At 44.3% G+C, this 22,345-nt stretch overlaps 1 protein-coding gene across 1 annotated transcript in view; it reads left to right on the top strand.

Moving 5' to 3' along the window:
- The window catches only part of LOC122789862 (U2 snRNP-associated SURP motif-containing protein-like), a 1,539,784-nt gene that overhangs the window by 1,313,150 nt on the left and 204,289 nt on the right, over positions 1-22,345 (top strand). The window contains exon 20 of the mRNA XM_044057296.1: positions 21,459-21,569. Within this exon, the coding sequence (XP_043913231.1) occupies positions 21,459-21,569 (111 nt within the window). The remainder of the gene's footprint in view (positions 1-21,458; positions 21,570-22,345) is intronic.

Genomic DNA, 22,345 nt, shown 5'->3' with positions numbered 1-22,345 from the left:
GACAGGTGACCTGAGACCTATCTTGGATCCAAGTTATTTGAACCAGTTTATGAAGAATTCCAAATTACATATCCTCACTGTTCAGTCCATTCTGCCCCTTCTTCAGAAGGATGACTGGAATGTTCTCAGTCGATCTTCAAGCCGCAAACTATCATGTCAAAATGAATAGGTGCTCTTAAAGGTCTCTCTACTACTGGTTGGGAGCCATTCTTTACAAGTTCAGAGCCCTGCCTTTTGAAATCACCACATCCCCCAAGGTGTTCATCAAATGCATGGCATTGGTAGCAGCTCACCTGAAACTGCTTGGATGCAGAGTGTTTCCCTATTTAGACGACTGGCTCTTTAACGCACCAGCCAAACATTTACTAGTAAAAGCTAGGGATTATTTGTTTCAACTGTCACTCTCACTGGGAATCGCCGTCAACACACACATCACACTTTTTCATGCAGTTCAAGTTGTCGATTTTATAAGGGCTGTCTTGGACACAGTCAGTTGTGTAGCTCTTCTGCCTCAAAACAGAGGGCTGACATTGAAGCCACACATCATTCTTTCCATTCCTTCTCCCCATGCTAGACTGATCCTAAAAGCTCTAGGGTCGATGGTTGCTACAATATAATTCCCACTCTTCGCTTACCCATGAGAATTCTTCAATGGATCCTGGCAGTGCAATGTTCCTTTCATCATTGTCCCTTGAATCACCTGATAAAATTGTCTCAAGTTTGCAGAAAGTCACTTTGCTGGATCTACTCCGAGGAGATTATTCAAGGTTGTCACTTTATCCTTCCTCCCCCCATTGCTGCTTTGACCACTGATGCCTCCCAGTTGGAGTGGGGGGCGCATTACTTGGGACGGACTGTACAGGGCACGTGCCCCCCCCCACACCCAAAGAGACCAGTTTGCATGTCAGTGTTTTAGAGATGAGAGCAGTGCTTCTAGTGGCGCAGGCCTTCCAGAGATTTCTCCCTCTAGAAACTGTTGGAGTACAAATGGACAAAACGTCAGTAGTCTGGTACATCAGTAAACAAGGGGGAACCAAATTCTATCCCCTATGTCTAGAAGCAGGGGGAACCAAATCCTGTCCCCTGTGTCAAGAAGCATTGAGGATATGGCAAAGGGTGATCTCGTCCAACTACTTTCTTGTAGCAATGCACATACCAGGGAAATCCAACACTCTAGTGGACAAACCCAGCAGAACCATCCTCATGCCTCGAGTGGTGTCTACCAATCAGTGGCAAGCATGATCTTCCATAGATGGGGTCAACCTTGCTGCAACTTATTTGCATCCCCCTCAACAACAAAATCAGCAGGTTCTTTGCACTTATCCCACCTCAAGAACAGTCGCAGAGAGATGCTCTGATCCATGTTTGGCTCTCCAATCTTTTTTACGCTTACCCTTCACCTACCTCTCATCAAAAGTTTCTTCAGAAAGCACTTTGGTTGAAGAATACATTAATCCTCATTGCCCCCTACTGACCTTGACAAGTGCGTTTCCCCTTCCTTTGGTCTCATGTAGTATGTCCTTCTTGGACACTGGATTCCCAGTACAGATCTCCTAATTCAGCTGTCAGGCAAGGTCCCCTAGATATTGCAGGCCTCAAGTTGACTGCATGTTTTTTCCAGTTCCAGTAATGGCTAGACATTCCATGCTTGCTTCCACAGTTCGAAAAATCCTAGTCTCTTCTCGTAAGTCTTTGATGAGGAAAATTTGCAAAAGTAAATGGAAAAGGTTTTCCTTTTGGACTTATCAGAGAGAATTCGATCCCTTTACCATTCTGCTTCCAGCTGGTCCAGACTTCTTTGCCCCGATTTTCAGAGCAAGGTTTTCCACCATCAAGGTTCACTTAGCAGCCATCTTGAACTATCATATCAGAGACGATGCTGCAGCTTTAGCATCATCCAAAATATGCAAGGCCTTTCTTAGACCTCCAATAAAGGACCCTACTCCACCATGAGACCTCACTGTAATTTCTCCCTTTGAGCCATCAGCTGAAGTAGATCTCAGGTTTCTTTCTTTGAAAACTGTCATTCTGGTAGCTATAACTTCGCAAGATGAGTATCTTAACTCCAAGTGCTGTCTTCCAAACTGCCGTAGTTGATATTTCACAAGGATAGTATTACGTTACACACACGTCCTTCTTTCCTACAAAAAGTTGCCTGTGTAACCACAGTCAACCAAGTCATCAGTTTACCAGCATTTTTCCCAAAATTTGAAAACAAAGGTGAATGTACCCTTCATCTTCTTGATGTGCATAAACAATGTCATTCTTACCTTCACATGTCCACGTAATTTAGAAAAACTGATCAGTTATTTGTCCTTTCACTGGTAAAAGGTTGGTAAGACCAGTTTCTAAAACTAAACTGGCTAAATGGATAACAGATTGTATTTCCTATGTTTACTCCTTGAAAGGCATAACCTTCCCAAAACAAGCAAAAGCACACTTAACCAGGTCACTGTCTACATTGGCAGCCTTTTGGGCTACAGTCTTTATTGATGGTTGTGCAGATGCCACTTGGTCTAATAATCATACTTTAATTACCCATTACAAATTGAACATTATTTCTAGAAGTAGAGCTGCCTTTGATTCCACACTGCTGTGGGACATCCTTCCATGAGGGCCACCCAAGTTTACTGTAGCTGGGGACTCTGTCGTGTTTGTTGAGAAACAAACGAAAATAACATCAGATAAAGAAGGTATGTACTCACCATAACATTCCATCTGTTGTACATTTTCATATTTCCTGAACTTCCCTACCTCCTTCCCCCCCTGTCCTTCACTTTGGGAGAGACTTAACAGAAATGTTATGAACCATAGATGTTCATCGTGTTTCACTGTTGCAGTCATTACAGTTGGGTTATCCTGCTGGCAGGCTACCCGCATTCGGCCTGAGTTCTAAAGTCTAGGTCCGGCGTCTGTTGCTGTCGCCTCCTCCCTAACGTCAGTGCGTCAGGGGTATAAAAGATGCAGCCGACGCCATTTTCTTCAGTCTTTCTTGCCGCGCAGCGCCCGAAGCAAAAGTAGTTCACAAGTGCCAGTCGGCCGACTCCTGAGATTTTCAAAATCGAATTTCTGATCTGAAGTCTTCATTAAAGTTAAGTACCCCGTTGGGGAAACTTTTTTCTTGCTCCAGACCGATGTCAGAAAAAGTTAATTGTATTTTTTGTGGGAAGCAAAAACCTCATAAGGATTTTCATTCTTACTGTATTCCTTGCCTAGGCCCTGACCACGACGTTGCTAGTTGTCGGTTTTGTGCTAGATTTAACCAATGCACTATTAAGCATCGGTATGATTTTGCAATTCGTTATTTTGGCAGAAGATTTAACTATATAATGCCGTCGGAGCAACCGACTGCCGGAGTTTATAAAAAGCGCAAAGAAAAGGACAGGCACCAGAGGTCCAAAACTGACGACGAGGCTTTTGCTAGGCCTGTCGCCGGTTCTTAGTGAGGCTCTTTGACAGCCCCTGATGCCCGCTACCTCAGAGCCACAGGGCCGCTTCTGACTCCCACGTGGAGCCGACTAGGCCGCTGGAAACTCAAGGTATTGGACACTCGGAAACTATTCCCTCAGATGGGTCTGGAGCCGCTGAGCAGGCATCTGCTTCTGCGGATGTTTTCAGGCCTACACAGTTGTATGTAAAACCAACTTCAGCTTCAGAGACAAAGACTAAAGCAGCTGTAAAGATAAAGAAACAAGTACAGCATTCTCCTGGACAGGCCTCCATGCCTAGAAAAACAGATGCTCAAAATGGCCGAAGACCTAATTACTTTGATCAGGGGTTCCCGTCCCCCTCCTGATAAGAGGCCTAGGCAAGAGATAGATTATGCATCTTCAGATCAGGTTTCCATTTCCTCTGATTCCTCTTCTGACCAGGAATATTCTCTTCCTCCCTATGAGGATTCTGATGCTGAAGAATCTATTCCTTCAGCCTCTCCTCCTGAGGATTATTCTTTTGGGGAAACTCTGCATACTATGAGGGAGCATTTCCACTGGGAGAGCCAAGATTACTCGGAATCCAAGAAAAGGCTCAGAGACTTCCTTTTATTACCTCAGCACAGGCCCCTTGCTATTCCTCCTGTTTTAGACATTGTAGATGATGTATTTTCAGAGTCTGGACTGTCTCCTGACTCTTTGCCACCAGCTTCTGTTAAGCCACACAGATACTACAGGGTTCCTGATTCACATAAATTTCTTTATAAAAACCCTGCTGCAGACCCAGAAACCATCTCTCAGGGTCCCAAAGGGGTCAAGCCGTCCACTGCAAAAAACCCTATACCCTCTGATAGGGATTCAAGGGCCCTGGACAGATGGGGGAAAAAGATTTACACTTCTGCTACCTTGGCTGTAAGAACTTTAAATTGTCAATTTCATATGCTTAAATATCAGCAATATCTAATGTCACTGCTTAAACAAAAAATGTTGACAAATTCAGAATGTGCAGAAAACAAAGAAATGCAGGATTTATTTCATACTGCTGAACAAGTAGGAAAGCATACTTTGCAATGTGGTTTTGATTCTCTAGAGGCTTCTTGCAGGGCCGCTGTTACAGGTTCTGTCATTAGGAGACATGCTTGGTTAAAAGAACAGAATCTCCCCGATCATGGTAAAGCAAAATTATTAGATGCTCCATTACAACATGATACCTTGTTTGGTGTTAAAGCAGAAGAGGTGTTAAAGAAAATGGAGGACAAAGCTAAATCTAAAGGTGCAGCCTCCCAGATTTAGCAGGAACTGACCTGCAAAGAATTGGTCCTTTCCAGTGTCAGACAGGCCACAAAGAGGTAGATATAGATGCCCCAGGGGCAGATCCCAGCCCCAAGGCTCATACAGGCCTAAACAATGAGGTGCTTCAACCTCCAAAAGTGAAGAAGAAAAATCACAGCCATACAGGAAACAGTCTCAATGACTTTCCCCTGCCAGCACCAAGCACTTATCTTCTGGCAGCTCCCTTTGGGGGAAACTAGCACTTTTTGCTCAAAATTGGCACATGATCACTCAGGACAAATGGGTCTTAAATATCGTATCCCAGGGCTACAGGTTCCATTTTCACACCCTGCCAAGGCCAAACGATATGCTAGACCTGCCACGCAATCAATGGGCAGAGGCACAAAAACAAGTTTCTTCCCTCATGGACATGAAGGCCATTCAGCGAGTACCACAGCAAGAGCAGGGACAAGGATTTTACTCAAGGCTATTCTTGGTGCCCAGAAAGGACAAAACCTGGAGACCAATACTGGACCTGTCTATCCTGAACACATTCCTGGACATTCCAAAATTCAAAATGTTAACTCTGCAGCAGCTTCTGCTGGGCAAGAAGGCTTGGCTTGTGACTTTAGATCTAAAAGAGGCATACCTGCATGCCCCAATCAGACAATCATGCAGAAGATGCCTCAGATTTATAGCTGGCTCAATGCATTACCAATTATCTGCACTGCCCTTTGGCTTATCTACTGCGCCCAGGGTCTTCACAAAGTGCCTGGCAGCAGTAATTCCTTTTTGCAGACAAAGAGGAATTCAAATATATCCTTACTTGGACGACTGCCTTATTCAAGCAGAGAACAAGGACACTCTACTACAGCATCTGGTGTTTGTAAAAACATTACTAGCAGGCCTAGGGTACACAGTAAACGAAAAGAAATCAAAACTCTTACCCTCTCAAGAGATAATATTCCTGGGTGCAAGCTTAAATACAGCTGCCCCAGATGGCTTATCTCATGCCAGACAAACACAGACAACTGACTATTTATTTCAAAATGTTGGCAACAAAGACCCAGTTATCTGCAAGAAAAATTCTGCAGGCTTTGGGCTTCATGGCATCCTGCATTCTGCTAATTCCATATGCAAGACTACATATGAGGAAACTTCAGTGGTATCTCAAAAGTCTTTGGACTCAAACATTGCCCCACAGCCTGGAAACAATAATTACCTTCATTCCCTGCCTGCAGCAGGGGTTTCGATGGTGGGCAAAAGCCTGTCACCACAACACGGGACAGCCATTCACCTTACCCACAGCCAGGCAGACATTGACAACAGATTCATCAGATTATGCCTTGGGGGCCCATATGGCAGGAAGTTGTATTCAGGGCACATGGTCCGCAAGTCAAATGCATCTACATATCGATCAAAAAGAGATGATAGCAGTTCAAAATGCCCTGACAGCCTTCAAGGATCTACTTCATCCAGGACAACTACTGATAAAGACGGGCAATACCACAGTCATGTGGTACGTAAACAAGCAAGGGGGCACACATTCCTACCCCCTCTGCAGACTAGCCATGAACTTGTGGGACACAGCACTGACTTACCAAGTACATCTGCAAGCACAATTCCTGTCAGGAAGGATAAATACTCTGGCAGACGAACTAAGCAGAAACCTAATGGATCCCCACGAGTGGAAATTGGATCCACGAGTCTTCAGCATGACAACAAGGAACTAGGGATGCCCGGACATAGACCTAGTTGCCTCACCTCACAATTGCCACCTACAAAGATTCTGCACAAGGACTTATCACAAGGAAGCATGGAAAGTGGGTGCTCTATCTTTCAGCTGGAAAAACAGTTTATGCCTTTCCTCCTCTGCCGCTCCTCCCCAAGGTACTCCTCAAGGTCGGACAAGCAAAGCCAAAAATGATTCTGATTGCCCCAGACTGGCCCTGCCAGCACTGGTACCCAATCCTAAAGAGCGTGTCCCAATGCCCAGCTTGGACACTACCTCAGATTCCTCACTTATTGACTCAAGACAGTCAGATACTGCACAACCAATTGAGGACCCTAAACCTGGCAGCATGGCGGATAATGTAGCCATTCAAGACACACCTCTTTCTAAAGCAGTTACGGATGTTATTTTGGAGGCCAGGAGGCCTAGCACCAGAAAATCTTATGTAGACAAATGGAAGAGATTTTGTGCTTGGAACCAGGCACAAGGTATTGACATGATTGTTCCAAATATTCCTCAGATTTTGCAATACTTAACTGAGATGCTGGATAAAGGCCTTTCCGTTTCATCCATTAAAATTCATGCCTCTGCCATTTCAGCTCATTACAATACAGAACCACCTATTTTTTCTCATCCATTACTAAGGCAGTACCTCAGAGGGGCCAAAAACATAAGACCCCCTAGGAGAGCATCAATACCTGCATGGGACCTCAACTATGTCTTGGAAAAACTTACACTGCCTCCCTTTGAGACGGCCTCTGCAGCTGATATAAAATTCTTATCCTGGAAAACAGCTCTACTCTTAGCAATAACTTCTGCTAGACGAGTCTCCAAGTTACAGGCACTCATGGCTGTGGAACCTTTTATCATTTTCCATCCTGACAGGGTTTCTCTGAGGACAAACCCTACATTTATGCCTAAGGTAGTGACTAGTGTGGCCCTTAATCAAACAATTCACTTGCCTACCTTTTACCCAAACCCAAAGAATAAGGGTAAGAGACTTCTGCATTCTTTGGACATTCACAGACCGCTAAGCTTCTACTTGGACAGAACCGAAGCTTTCAGAAAGACTGAAAAACTTATGCTGCAGGATCTCAAGGAAAGCCTATCTCAAAGCAGACTATTTCAAAGGGGATAGGCCACTGCATTCGTTTCTGCTATTCACAGCATGGCAAATCAGTGCCTAGGGGCATTAGGCCATATTCCACCAGAGCAGCAGCCACTTCAGCAGCCTTCCTCAGAGGAGTACCAACCAAAGACATCTTGGAGGCTGTAACTTGGAGCTCAGTGCATACTTTTACAAAGCACGATCACTTACCTCTCTATTCTAAATCCAGGGCAGGCTTCGCCACTGCAGTTCTGCAGGGCCTGATAGCCTCTCCTAATCCTATTTAGCACCAGCTTCCCAACCATAGCTTTGGGATTCAACCCAATTGTAATGACTGCAACAGTGAAACACGATGAACATAGTACAGTTGTGTACCTACCATAAATGTAGATGTTCGAGTGTATTCACTGTTGCAGTCCAGGTTACCCTCCCTCCATCCCCCTTTTCCTTGCTGGGACTTATCTGTACTTCTCTATTCTATACAACCTATGTGGCGTATTTGATTGTAGATGAAGGAAAAGTTGTTTTTTGGTTATGCATGCTTTTTGGCATTAGTGAGCCTACCATTTTAGGGGCACCTGACATCCGGGGCAAGAAAAACTGAAGAAAATGGCGTCTGCTGCATCTTTTATACCCCTGGCGCACTGACGTCAGGGAGGAGGCGACAGCAACTGACGCCAGACCTAGACTTTGGAACTCAGGCCGACTGCTGGTAGCCTGCCAGCAGGATAACCCAATTGTAATGACTGCAACAGTGAATGCACTCTAACATCTATATTTATGGTAGGTACACAACTGTACTTTCCTGTTTGAGCTCCTGATCTTTTAGCTGTTACGTTCTTATCATAACATATTTTATATTCAAGGATTTTGTGTGTGTGTGTGTGTGTATGTATATATATATATATATATATATATATATATATATATGTGTGTGTGTGTGTGTGTAAGCAGCAAACTCAATCTGATGGTTTGTTGCGGTCAGGGGCATTATGGGTAAGGGAGGAGCTCGAGATTCAGATCCTGGAATCTTTAGAAAGTGGTTGAGTCGGATTCATACCCATTCGTTGAGGAATGATGAAAATGGACAACACAGATGGGATGTTATGGTGAGTACATAACTTTATTTTTCCAAATATGTGAGCTGTCTGTGCAGATCCAAGGTTTGAAGAACCTTCTCACTGGCAGACTGAGGAGAAGGGAGAAAAAAGAAAAAGGGAAGGAAGATGAATAGACTGATTTAAGGAACAACTCATTGACCACCTTGGGTATAAAAGGATTAGTATGAAGAAACACCCTGTCTCTTTGGTAAACAAAGAAAGAAATGGCCATGAGAGCATGAAGTTCAGACACACTCTTGGCTGAAGTTAGTGTCAATTGAAGAACAGTCTCCCAGGTGCAATGTTGTAAGGATGCTGAAGAAGCAGTACAAAATTGAGGTCCCAGGAACGTGGAATAGGCTTCCTGAGAGGTCTAATATGAAGGACTTTAAGAAATTGTGTGCCTCAAATCTATGGACTAGAAGAGGAGTCAAGGGTAGACGAGCAGAAGTTGCTGATGGGTGAGCTTTAACTGAAGAATGTGCCAACCCAGCATGGAGCAGATCACACAAATGAGAGAGAACCAGAGGAACCTCCACAGATGGGGGATCCTTATGGCAAGAAAGGCACCAGACAGAAAATCACTTCCATTTGCACATGTATGATTTCCAGGTAGTGGGATTCCGGGCCTCCTGTTGAACCCAAAGCACATCCTCAAAAAAGAAGTGCCTGAAAGACATCAAAACCCTATCCCTCACAGCGTCCGTTGAAGAGTAGACAAGTCAGGATGGATCAGACCCCTTGTCTTGTGTGAGGAGATCCACTTGGCGAGTTAACTGGTGGTGATTGTCCCTGTTCAAGTGAGAAAGAAGGGGGAACCAATGCTTTCTGAGCCAAAATGGAATCACTAGCAAGATTTTGGAAGAGTCTTGCATGATCTTGTGCAAGATTCATGTTAACAGAGAAAGGGAAGGTGTACAGAAACATCCCCTTCCTTGGAAAAAAAAAAACAGGTCATTCAGTTTCCAAGCAAAAGGACTTGAGACTCTGGATCAGAAGTTGTTCTCTCTTCAAAGTGGAGGCAAAAAGCTGTACCTAAGGAATACCCATGGACAATCCCCAGGAGCACAATTCTGTGAAGCATCCATTTGTGAGCTTCTGTGCTAGACCTACTGAAGGAATCTGCCTCTAGATTGTGCCATAAGAGAATGTAAACTGCCTGAAGAATGACTTCATACTGGATAGCTAGATCCCAGACCTGAAGATCTAGTCTGCAAAGAAGGTAGGTCCTTGTCCCCCCTTGCTTAATTGACTTAACACACCACTGTAGTATTGACTGAAAACTCCGAAGTGCCCTGGATGAAAGAAGGCATGAAAACTCCAAAAAGAAGCAGAATCCTCATTTCCTTTAAATAGATGTGATCTGACCTCTGATAAAGAGGCCAAAGACCCTGAACTTTGAGGAAGACAAAGGAGGCACCCCCTGTCTGAGGCATCTATAAAGAGCTCTTGAATTCAAACTATGGTTGAGCGAAATTTGATGAATCCACCATTGAAGCTCGAGCTTGAGACTGGGAGGGAAAGGTACTGGAAAGACTAGGGGGTGGCAGTGTTGAAGCCACACTGACTTTTGAGGTATCACTGAAGTTTCCTCATATGGAGCCTGGTGAGAGTGAGCATAAGAATGGTGGAATCCATGAACCCAAGAACCCTGAGAAACTTCCTGGCTGTGACAGATGCCAGAGGAAGAATGGATTAGAAAAAGGCAATAAGAGAGTTAGCCTTTGGGGCAGGCAGAGATGCCAGCATGGGAACTCTCTGAAGTCTACAGCTGAGGAAAATATGATCCTGGAAAGGTGTCAGAATAGATTTCTGGAAGTTTATGGTGAACCGTGGTAGTGGTGCTGCGGTAGCAGTGTCGCCTCACAGCAAGACGTTGTCCCGTTCGATTCTCAGCTAGAGCGTCTTCTGTGTGGAGGCATGCATGAATGGGCGTTCTTTCATTGATGGTTGTGCGTCAGGGCTGGTAACTCGGCACGTAAAAATCCCCTACCAAACATTAGCGGACCGGAGTTCCGCTGTGGCGACCCCTAACTGGGATTAGCCGAAAGACACAACAACATGGTGAACCCCAGACTTTGTAACAAGGAAGTAGTAAACTTGAGATCCTGCTACAGTGTGTTGGGGGATGGAGCTTGAATAAGCAGATAGTCTAGACAGCGGAAGATCTGAATGCCACGAACCCTGCAAAAAGCAATGATGGGAGCAAGCCATTTGGTAATTATACTTGGGCAGTAATGAGGCCAGAGGGCAAAGCAGAGAACTGAAAATGCAAGGAAGGGACAGAGCAATGTTAACAGTTCCTGATGAGAGGATGGTGGGGTTTGAAGGTATGAATCCTTGAGATCCAGAGAGACCAGAAAGGCCTCTGGGGATAAAGAAGAGGAAATAATGTTTGCAGAGAGAACATATGCAAGGAAGCAATCTTGAGAAAGGTGTTCAGCTGGAATTGGTTTCCAAGTGCCCTCCTTTCTTTGGACCAGGAAATTCCTTGAGTAAAATCCCTTCCTTACCTTAGCAGAAGGCATGGCTTGAATGGTGCCCTGAGCCAAAAGAGAGTGGGAAGTAAAGGATGGGAAATGAGCGCTGTTCCCAAGGAGGTTGAAGAGTGTCTGAAAAAGGAGGAAGGGACTTCCAAACCATGAAATATCCCTGACAGATGATGAATAGAGCCCGAGAGTCTGCAGTGATCTTGGGCCAATTTGGAAGAGACAAGGGAACATGGTCGAGAGCAGGAAAAGCAAACTGTCAAGTAGAACTTGGTCTATCCTGGAAAGGAGGTTTCTGGAAGGCAGGAGTGTAAGAGAGCAAGACTGCTTGTGAAGAAAAGCAGACTTGGAGGGATAATTCCTCTGAAATTTCAGAATAGGCGAAGCAAAAATGTTTCAACTTCTGCAAGGCTTTACCCTTGTCCTGAAGAGGATTGAAAAGTTCACTTGCAGTGGATCCAAAAAGATTTTCATTATTCAAATGAGTATCAAAAAGTTAGGCCATAATACCGTCAGTTGAAGTCTGAAGATAAAGCCAAGAATAATATATCATAACTGAACCAAAGGCAGCAGCCCTGGAAGAGGCATCAGTTGCATCATAGCTACATTTGATTGAGTGGTGGGCAGCTTGAGAAGTAGAGCCCAATAGGGAAAGGCCGAAGCCTTCCCATTAGAGTCAGGAAGGTGAGAAACCACCTTAGAAACCTGATAAAGGAGGACTAAAACATGCCTAGTCATACAAGTCTGGTAGTTGATCGCCCTAAAGGATAAAGTGACAGCAGTGTAGACTTTTTTTGCCCACTCTTTCCATAGACTTACTATCCTTATCAGAAGGCAAAGGCTTAGTAGAAGGCAGTAACTTGGACGACTTATCAGAGGAGACTGACTTCAAAAGAGTCAGCAGAGGGGCATTTATATAGGAATTCGCACTTCTCACGCACTTTATAGAATCTCTCTGGCTTGTAAGGTGCAGGGGCCTGAGAGGCAGTGGCTTACAGATACTGCTGAAAAAGTATTCAGAATGGCTGCCAGAACAGGAGGAACAGCAGATGGCTTAGGAGACTCCATATGGAGGAGCTCATAATATCTTTTCTGAATCTGAGACTTGGGAACAACCCCACTTAAAATACTCCATCATACATGCAGTGGTATTCCCAAATGAGAGTTCCTTCAGGGTGGAATCTGGAATTAAAGAATCCTCCTCCTATGAACCATAGTCCTAAGGGGAAGAGATTTGGGAAGAATAAGCTAAGAATTCTTCCCAAGTCCTGATCCTCATCTGAGGAATGAAATTACCTGGACCACTTGAGTGGAGTGAGGAAGACCAGGGAGGAGCAGGCACAGGGACCCCTTGTGGAGGCATGAAACCATTAGGTAAACCTTGAGTGAAATGCTGCCAATTCACTGTGGGAATCATTAACAACTGGGGAAATATGCTTTGTTTTTTGCTTTTTCTGCGGGATGCCTGCATGAAACATGGTGAGATTCAGTAATCGCTGTAGGAATCTCCTCTTTAACTCAGATCTGAGGAACCCCCCTCAGCCCTTTGGATATCATCAGCCAAGGTTCCCCTCAATGTCCGGTACAGATGTTTGACAGTCCACCAAGGACATAAAAAGCCGCATCCATGCCAGTCTCCTAGGTCACAGCAGAGGAATTTGCAACCACCAACAGTCCTTAGGGCTTTCACCAGCCTTGAGACACATCCAGGGGAGACTGGACAGCAGCCAAGTCAGACCGAATGTTTTTTTGGCCTCCTTGACAGGCGGCTGGCCCTTGGGATGGGAGGATTCTGCTATAGCACCCTGAGCCAACAACTTCAGACATTGGTTCTCCGGGTGGATCTACTTCACAAGATCGAAGTCCCATATAAAAGAACTTCATAAGAATGAGACCAAATCAGTGAAATTCCAGATAACCAAAAACTGACAACCACGAAACCCAGAACATCGAATTCTGCAAGGGAGCAGAAATCCGATAGTGACTTAAAGGCACAATTCTACAATGAAACACCGCCTACAGAAAATAACTGTCACTGGTTTGAACTGGCGATCACGGTACAGTGAAGATTGAGAAATTTACCATTATCCCACGGTAGTGCAATCTCAGAGTTTGTATATGTAAGTTAGGGGGGGAGTGGAGGGGTGCAGGGGGTTTGCCCCCCAGCAAAACCGGTGATACTTATTTGCTGTAGGTAATGTTTCATTGTAGAACTGTGCCTTTAATTGACTATCGGACTTCTGCTCACTTGTAGAGTTCAGTATTCTGAGTTTCGTGGTTGTCAGCTTTCAGTTATCAGGAATTTCGCTGATTTGGTCTCGTTCTAATGAAAGTCGTTTACATGGGTCTTCGATCTTGTGAAGTAGACCCCCCCAGATACGTGGACAAGGAGGAAAGTTGACTATGTAGGGTCTTTGGCACAAATGCCTGGCAGAGCACTGCATATGATTGTGGGAAGCACTTAAACAGAAGAGACAGTGGTTGTGCTCATCTTTATGGGGAAATCTGCCTTCCACACAGACATTTTCCCTTTTCAGACATGAACACATTGAAAACAATAGAGAGAAAAGGAACCCCAAGGGGGCACTTGTCTGAAGGCTTGACTTGGTAATCGGCACAGCAGAAGGGCATTCAGACTGACATTCAGCAATGGCATTTGGAATAGATGCAAAGATATTCTGACTGTTCTCGTCTGTACTTTTATGCCCTATGCCCTGCATGGAAAGCATACATGAGATGTATGAAGTCTGTAAGATATAAAAGGCTTTGGTATACTGGGCGGATGTTGGGCTGTCCTTGGCAGGAGATCCCTTAGGTAAAGAATAACGCAGCAGTAATATAGAAGGATTTCTGTCTGTACATTTATTGGTATTCTTTCCAAACTGTTCTAATAAAGGCTTGTATCAGTTGCGTTACTTAGATGAACATAGATAACTTAGATTATACCTTTGCACGTAAGAATTCAGGAAAGATGACCATTTATTTCCTGTTCTTGTTGCCAGGAAAAGTGAAAAAGTAGCTGAAGTTATCCCTTCTGAGTAGAAGTCCAATTGTGTTTGTTAATGTTACTTTTCCTGTGACAGATCCTTGACCACTAGGATGGACGCACATTGACAGACCTCAAGCAACATCCAATGCTTTTCAGCAAAAGTTGCTAGTGGAAGAAAGTATGGTAGTTGCTACATGGTCAGCCTTACATTTGCTAATCTGTACAATTTTAAGTACTCTATCTAGAGCTTGAGTTTCCTTTGGGGCCACCATTCTTAAAGGCGTATTGTGCTAGACCACCCAAGGTTTGATGAGGATTCTGTCCACCAGTTTAGTGTCAGGGTCAGGACCAGAGTCGTCGTCTTTTGGCTTTTCCTGGTTAGGAGTCGCCACAGCGGATCACCTGTCCGCTCATGATTGGCACTGGAGTTTTACGGTATCAAGTTGCCAGCCCACCCTTCCACAGAAGGAACACATGCACACACTCACAATTAGGGCCAATTTAGAGTGTCCATTCCTCTTACAGCATGTCTTTGGGATGTGGGAGGAAACCAGAGTACCTGGAGGAAACCCACGCAACCACAGGGAGGACATGCAGACTCTACACAGAAGGCACCCCAGCCGAGGATCAAACCGGAGAACCTCTTCCTGTGAGGCTGCAACGATAACCGCTGCACCACAGTGGCTGCCCCTAAAGGAACCAACTCTCTCTGATAAGCCCAAGAGGAAAACCTCTTCCATTTACTCTTGCAAATCTTCCTAGCTGAAGGTTTGTGACACGAAAATAGAAGTTGGCGAACTGGGTGGAAAAGCCTGTAATGTCAAACCTTCATTAGAATTGGAGAAACCATGCAGTCAATTTGAGGCCTGCAATGTCAGGATGAGTCATCCCTGATGGGTGTGACAGGAGGTCTGGACTGGGATCCAGTATCCAAGGAGGGTATAGTAGGTGACAGCATAGGAAGGGAAACCATACTTGCTGAGGCCAGAAGGGGGCAATGAGGATTACTTTGCTCCTTAACAGGAGCTCTTTCTTAAGAAATTTGGTGATTAGGTACAGGGGGAGGGTAAGCATAAAGGAGACCAGAGGGCCAAATGTTGACTACAGCACCTCTTGGTGAATGTCCGGGGGGGCGGGTTAGGGCATTTGTTGTTGAGGGGAGAGGTGAGTAAATCGCAGCACGGATAACCCCACTTGTGCAAGATCGTATTTGAAAACAACTGAGATACCACTCGTGAGGGATAATTATGGCCCTGCTGAGCCTGTCTGCTAAGATGTTGGACAACCCCGGGATGTGCATCACTAAAAGAAAGCGGTTGAAGGAGATCGTCCACTGCCAAACTCACTGCTTCTTAGCAAAGGGGGTAAGATCTGGCTCCCCCCTGTTTGTTAATGTACTGAACTACTGACATGTTGCCCATTTGAATAGCAACAGTTTCTAGGGGAAAAGAGCTCTGAAGTTATCTTCAAGAGCACCTGTTCACTTTGAAGTTATAGTACAGGTCTTGAAGATCAATACAGCACATCCAGTCATCCTTCTGATAGGACAGGCAGAATGGACTAAACCCATGACCATCTGGAATTTAGAATTCTTTATGAACTGGTTTAGATAACTTGGATCCAAAATGGGTCTCAGGTCCCCTGTTTTCTTTGGCACTAAAAAGAACCTTGAGTAAATTCTGGTTCCTTTTGGTCTAGGGAGATGACCTGGATGGCTCTCTAGTCCGGCAGCTTTTGAACCTCTAAAGCTGCTAACTCCCACTGATTGGGTGGAACACTGGGGAAACATTTTATATTCTTTTAGGGAACTTGTAAATAAAATGAATGAAATATCCTCTGAATATGATCTTTTGCACCCATGAATCTTTTGTGATGGCTATCAAAGCTTTTAGGAGCAATTTCAAGTGTTCCCGACTGCTCCAGAGAAGGACAGCAAGACAACCTTACTGGAGTGCAGAAAATATCTGTCAGAGAAGGAATCTCAAGACATTTGATTCTGCGGACCCCTCTACAATGTGGGGAGTGTCTTCCATTGTAGCTGTTTTCCCCTCTGACTCTGGGGTAAAAGTCTCCACCTGACTATTGGAAAGGTCCTTGAGATTTCCGGAACCACATCTTTTTACTACCACGTTGATTCCTAGAAAAAAGTCTCTGCAGAGTAGAAAAGTGGATTCCCACACCAAAGTCTTTTCATCTTCTTCCCTGCAGGAAAGTGTCACTAACTGTTAGAGCCCAAATAAAGAAGTTCCATCAAAGGGACCGATGATAAATGATGTCTGGCAGGGCTTCGGAAAATCACACAACTGCATTAAGGCATGCCTTCTAATTGTTATGCCTGAACTGGCCGCCCATGAAGAACCTTCAGCTGCGTGAGAGATTAGCCTCATGGATGCGTTTCTAATGGACTGCAGTGGCCAGTTGTGAGGAAAATTACTTTTGTTCCTCTACAGACGGACATTGACTCAGAGGGGAGAGTTAGAGTTCTTTAACCAAGTCCCTCTGTAACCTAGTGTAATATATGTAAGGTAATTCAGTGAACGTAAGGCAAAGGTCACTGAAGCATACACTCGCCTCCTAAACCTATCCAACACCCTAGTCTCCCTATTAAGGGGATGGACAGTGGAGCTCTGCTCAGCCAGCTCCTTTTTGGTGTCTGTCGCAAAGACCATGGCATCTACAGGGATCCTCTTGGTCCAGTGTTGTCTGTCAGAGGGAGCACTCAAAATTTTGTCAGGCATGTGGGGATTGGGGCCACGGAGTCCATTTCCTTCCATGCCCTGCAGGAGACCAGGTCTATATGCTCATTTGTGGGTGGGGGTGGGGTGGGGGATAACTCGAGATGCAAATGGTCCAGACCTGAAGGCTTCCAAGAACACAGATTCCTCCTTGGAAGGCCAGTCACCTTTCTAGCGAAGGATCTCCAAGATGTCTTCAAACATGGAGACCTAAGTGACCCTTCCCCTTCATTAAAATCGGGGTCTTCTGTGAGGGATTCCTGCAGAAGAATCCAAGTGCCACCTCTTGCATGACGTTTTCTGAGGAACCTCTTCTGTGGGATGTTCAGGGCAGGTATCGGAAGAAGCAGGGAGTTCCCTAGTGCGAATTACTTGGAAGCTCTCATGGACTTGGCTGCCCCTGACGTGTAGTTATGAGTAGGCTCAGAAACAGGATCCAAACAGGGAACAGGGATTGGATCCAAAGGTGGAAGAGTTGAAACTGCTCTGGAGTGAGAGAAACCCTCTCCACCACTTCGAAGGCAAAAGGACCAGGAGAAGCAGAGGATAATCTAACCGCGGCACAGACTCTCAGTGCAGATGATCTAAGGCCCTCCCGACTCTCCCCTTCGAGGGAGAAGTAGGAGCCGATCTGTACAATGGTAAAGCCCAGAGTGGAAGTGATGGCTCTGAAAACTTCAGAGTCAAAGTCAACCCCTCAGATCCGACGCTTCAGATCTGGAAAACACTGTACTCCCGGGGGGGGGGTAGGAGCCGATCGGATCGGGGAAGTCGCCAGAGTGGAAGATAGGGGCATCTTCAAATCTGACTGTTCCCCTCTGACATCTAAGATCGGAGTGCTCCTACATAGCAGGTCAGATCGGAGGAGGAATGACAACAGAATAAAATGAAGGTTTAAGGCTCATGGATCCGATGGGTGACAGAGATGGCAAGACCCCCATCTGGATCTGTGTTCTCACAAATTTTCTCATTATTTTATCCATCTCTGCCTTAGAAAGACATAGGGAGGACTTAACTGAGGAAGTAGTAGAAGGTGGCCTGTAAGACTTTTAGAGGTTTCCTTAAGGAGTGGAGACCATACCCTGGACTATGGAGCCAAGAAGGTCAGGACCAGAGTAAATACATACATTGCTCACCTGCATCATCCCCCTCGAGATTGTCACACCATAGTTCCCAATTTCATTGTCTTAGAAGCTTTTAGGCACCCTCACTCTGTTGCAGCAGCTCCTAGGATGGCAGATTACTTCTGTCAGTTTGATGGCATGACTGAGATCATCCCACCTCGCCCCCATCCTTTCCCCTGCTAGATGAATCGGACAGGTTTTTGCTGAGTTTCCCCATCAGCAGGAAGCTTTTCAAGCAAGGCTTGCACTTTTTTATATTGCATTCCTTGATAGTGCATCATCTATCCTCTTTTAAACATCCCTTTGTCACCGTTTGCAGTGTCACTCTTCCAAAAGGAGGAAGAGTCCCTGCAGTTAGTGTTGGTGCATGACTGAGAACCTACTGCTTAACTCAGTCCCCTGTGCCAGATGGATTCTCTTAAGGATTCTGGTCTAGTCTACCCTCTGTGACTTGGTATTTCTGGGTTGCGGGGTGAGGGTTGTGTGGCTGTCCAGTTTATGGAACTGTGAGAGTCACCCTTTTGAATTTGGCACAAGAGTGCCTACTGTTAGTTGCTCTGTTCTAATGTTCTGCAGGTTAATATGTGATGGAGGTTTGATACACTACCAGACATGAATACCTGGTGGGCATTGAAGGCTGTTTCTCTTTTAGGAGGAGGACATCTTCCAGGATGATTGAGATTTCTCTTCTGATTGGTTAGGTCCTAGCCTCCTTGCAGGGCATGAGGGCTTTAACTTTTGTCTTGGACACTTAGAGAGTCCTGGGTTGACCACTCCCCGCACACACATGCACACAGTTTTGTGGGGACCTCTGTTGTGGTCTTAGTCTCATGCTGAGTTGCCAGTCTGCTGATGAGAGTGGCATTTGCATTTCACTGTGCCTTCTTCCTTCAGGGTTGGAAGCTTGGGACAAAGCTGGTTTGATAATTTGGAGGAGATTCCATTTTCAAATGCCCTCTCTAGGGTACTTGTATTGGGATTCCTGTGGCTGGAATTCTGTCATGGGGGAACTTCTTGGTTTTCCGTTGGTATCCATCAGGAAAGCCACCTTGGAGTATCTAGCTATTTTGAGGACTCTTGCAGAAGCTGCCCAATCTAGGTTAGAGAGGTTTCACTCCCATGCTTCTTTTTTTGTAGAACATCCATCGGTAATGCCAGACATAAAATATTAATTTTCTGTTTAGAAAATGCATGCTTATGCAAAACCTGTTCAGTTAACTTTTTACGTACATTAGAGTAATTAAAATATGTCCTTTATTTCAGGCCTTTCTCCCTTTATTTTTGACTTTGTCCAAAAATCTTGAGCAAAGGAGTTGAGGCATGTTTCCTGTGCTAGTTGTCCCTTTTTCTAGGAAGGGTTATCTGTACCTGATCTTGTTAGCTTTGGTGAGAGTGGTTCTCATTCCAGGTTCTGTATCTGTGTTGAGTCTTGATGTTGAATGTGCCCAGCAACTATCTGTACTCTTCCTATGAGATAAAGTCCCAGACATAAGCCTCGTCACTCCACTTCTATCCGCTGTTTGCTTCTTCAGCGTCAAGGCAGGTGCTTAGACTTGTCATTTGTACCATATACAGGACTTCGTCCCTTTTTGCCAAGGAAAGGACAATAGATAAATATCCATTGCTGTTTGAAGAGGACAATCCTTAATGGATCAGGGATACCTTCTGTCTCTCCAGTATAACTTTGCTGTTTGATTTCTGTTTTACTTCTGGCTATTATGCATTTATATTCTTCTATATAACTTGGTAGGAGTGGGAGTGCTAGATCTTCATTTTTCTTAATTTGCAGGAAGGTATTTCATTGTAGAGGAGCACTGTTTGAATTTGTGTGATATAACCTTGTGAATCATGAAGGGAATGCATGTAACATTGAGCTTGGAATCTTCCAAAAAAAAGATGCCCATTGCTAATGGCCAGAGAAAATAAACTCATTGTAGGGTTCTCTTTAGAAATAAGCTGTTATAAGCATGTATTTGTTATTTTTATTATATTGCTGGTACCAGTGATCTTTTCCTACAGTTTATTTACACTGAAGATCTGGGAATAATGTGCAACCACAAAATGATAAACACAGACGGTTCTCACTCTCGGATGCATTGTGTGATTACAGCTACAAAAACCTTAAGTCTAGTTTACAGAAGAGTGAATACCAACAAATGACAGCTGACTGTTGTAATCCTACTGTAAATTTAAAACAAATGCATTTCATACGCAATAAATACTCTCTGAATGCAGAAAAATAAAGCAGCATAGAAGCAGTAGCAGAGACTTGCATACAGTATACGCAAGACAGGTTTGCCAGTTTGTATGTACTGCAGGTGCTGTAACAGTGAGTTTGTAAGAAAGATTTTGGTGCCAGCAGAAAAAAATCTACAGTACTTATGCTGACTAGTGCTATCTGCAATGCAGATATTTCTGATGCATCACTTACAAGTGTCCAGACCAAAGCTGCAGCAACTGATGGTGATATAGGTGTACTTGAGTTTCTTCAGTGCTAGACTATAGGAAAATTGCTATGTGCCAGAAGCCCTTTTATCTTTAGTAGTGTGCAAGATATTTTTGAAGAAAGCCTTAGTCAGCAGATGAGTATATGTGACAGTTTGCCACAGGTGGTAGTCCCACAGCAGTTTGTGAGGTTGGTGATGGATGATCATCTGCATTAAGCAACATGCTTAGAGTCCCAAAGTAGTAGAGGAGAAGGTGGGAAAAGTAATCTGAATTTATTCTGCAGTTTAACTTAATGGTGTACCTAGTGTATTTTATGTGCAATTGCAAAAAAAGTGCATTTCATAAAGTTGTAATGGTGCTAATGATCTATCAGAGCTGTAGCAGTCTCATCAGTCCTGAGTTCGTGTCCTGAACAGAGCAACGTTTGTATTAGGCCGTCTCACAGGTGTATGAAGACCCAAGTACAGCTGCTCTCAGTAGTTACCATTTTTGGTATTCATTAAAAGACCACATCATTAGCATATTTGTTATTTCTAGAGTTCTTGGAAGATGCCTTCTCCTTCCGAAGCCCTTGAACTTTCTTCTTGGATCCTATATCAGAGCTTCCTTTGAACCTGTGGCAGAAAAGAATTGGTGAGGCGGATGAGGAAAGCATCCTCCTCTTTAAACGACGGTTTAGTATGAACAGTACAGTCATATGCAGCCAGCAGAGGGTGGGGTGGAGATGGTCCTTCAGCAGGAACACCATGTCATCAGTGGATGTTTTGATTGTCTTTACATGCTGAATAAGGTGATGTCAGTCTTCTAGAGTTATGGTAGGTATCTTGTTTTCTTAAATTGTATACCACTTGGATGCATGGCAGTGGAGGATGTTTTAAAAACTCTGTTTCTGTTTAACAAGTTATCCTTTTAACGTAATAAGCTGAAGTTTTAGATGGGGTGCCACATGGTCCTTCTGTAGAGAATTGTGCACTAGTAACTAAAGTTGTTTAATTTTATCGAAGTATAAATATTTTTTATTTCAATATAGTTAAAAGTTATGAAATTTCAAGATGAACTGGAATCTGGTAAAAAGCCCAGGAAACCAGGCATGACTTTACAGCAGCAAGTAGAATACTATCGTAATAAACTGCTACAGAGGGTAAGATTTCTCTTTTTCTTCTTGATGTTAAAATTATTGAGTAGTACATTTTTTCCTGCATTGTCCAATTCATGGTAGAAACTCAAAGGAGCATTTAGACGACTATGTTGACAAGCTGTTTTTACTGCATTTAACTTAATATTGCACTTGGAATCCTTGTTTGTTACTATTTGACTGTATTTGTAGCAAATTCTTCTGTGTAAGCTGTAGTAGCTGATTCATAGCATTTATAAGTGTTTGCTGTACCTGTTTCTGCCTGTTTTGTGAAAAAAAAAGAAAAAAATATCTCTTGTTTTTCCTGCTTTACTAGTTTAGTCCAGTTTCAGAGTTGCTGATTCCTGGGCTTTGGTTGTAGTTCCTGTGTACTGTTTCCTTGCCTTATTTGGGGGAGAGGAAGTTACCTTGCTTACCAGTGGGAGTGGGAAGCATTGAGCTGCCTTTTGTCCAGTTTTGTGAGGTTTCAGCCAGTAACTAGTAGTTTATTGGTCGTTTTGGGCCAGTTTCTAGCTTTTCCAGCCCCCTGGTATAAAACGCGGTAAACGTGCATTAGCGCGGAGCTGCCACTGTTGCACACTAGGGCAGCGCCGGTTAGGCAGGTTTAAACTATCCGGGCTACCTAAAGTCCACTCTTCAAATTTTCCCTTAAAACTACCTTCCTCGAACTATACTACTGATCTAATCAGCGTATCCTATAACTAAAAAGATCATCTCCACTTGACTCCAAGTAGACTATTCTCTATCTGTTAAACCTAGCACTTGCTCCTACAGTACTTATT

This window comes from Protopterus annectens, chromosome 15.part0 (assembly GCF_019279795.1).
Source record: "Protopterus annectens isolate FY-2018-M chromosome 15.part0, PAN1.0, whole genome shotgun sequence".
NCBI lineage: Eukaryota > Metazoa > Chordata > Ceratodontiformes > Protopteridae > Protopterus > Protopterus annectens.
This window is presented reverse-complemented; position numbering and strand designations above follow the sequence as displayed.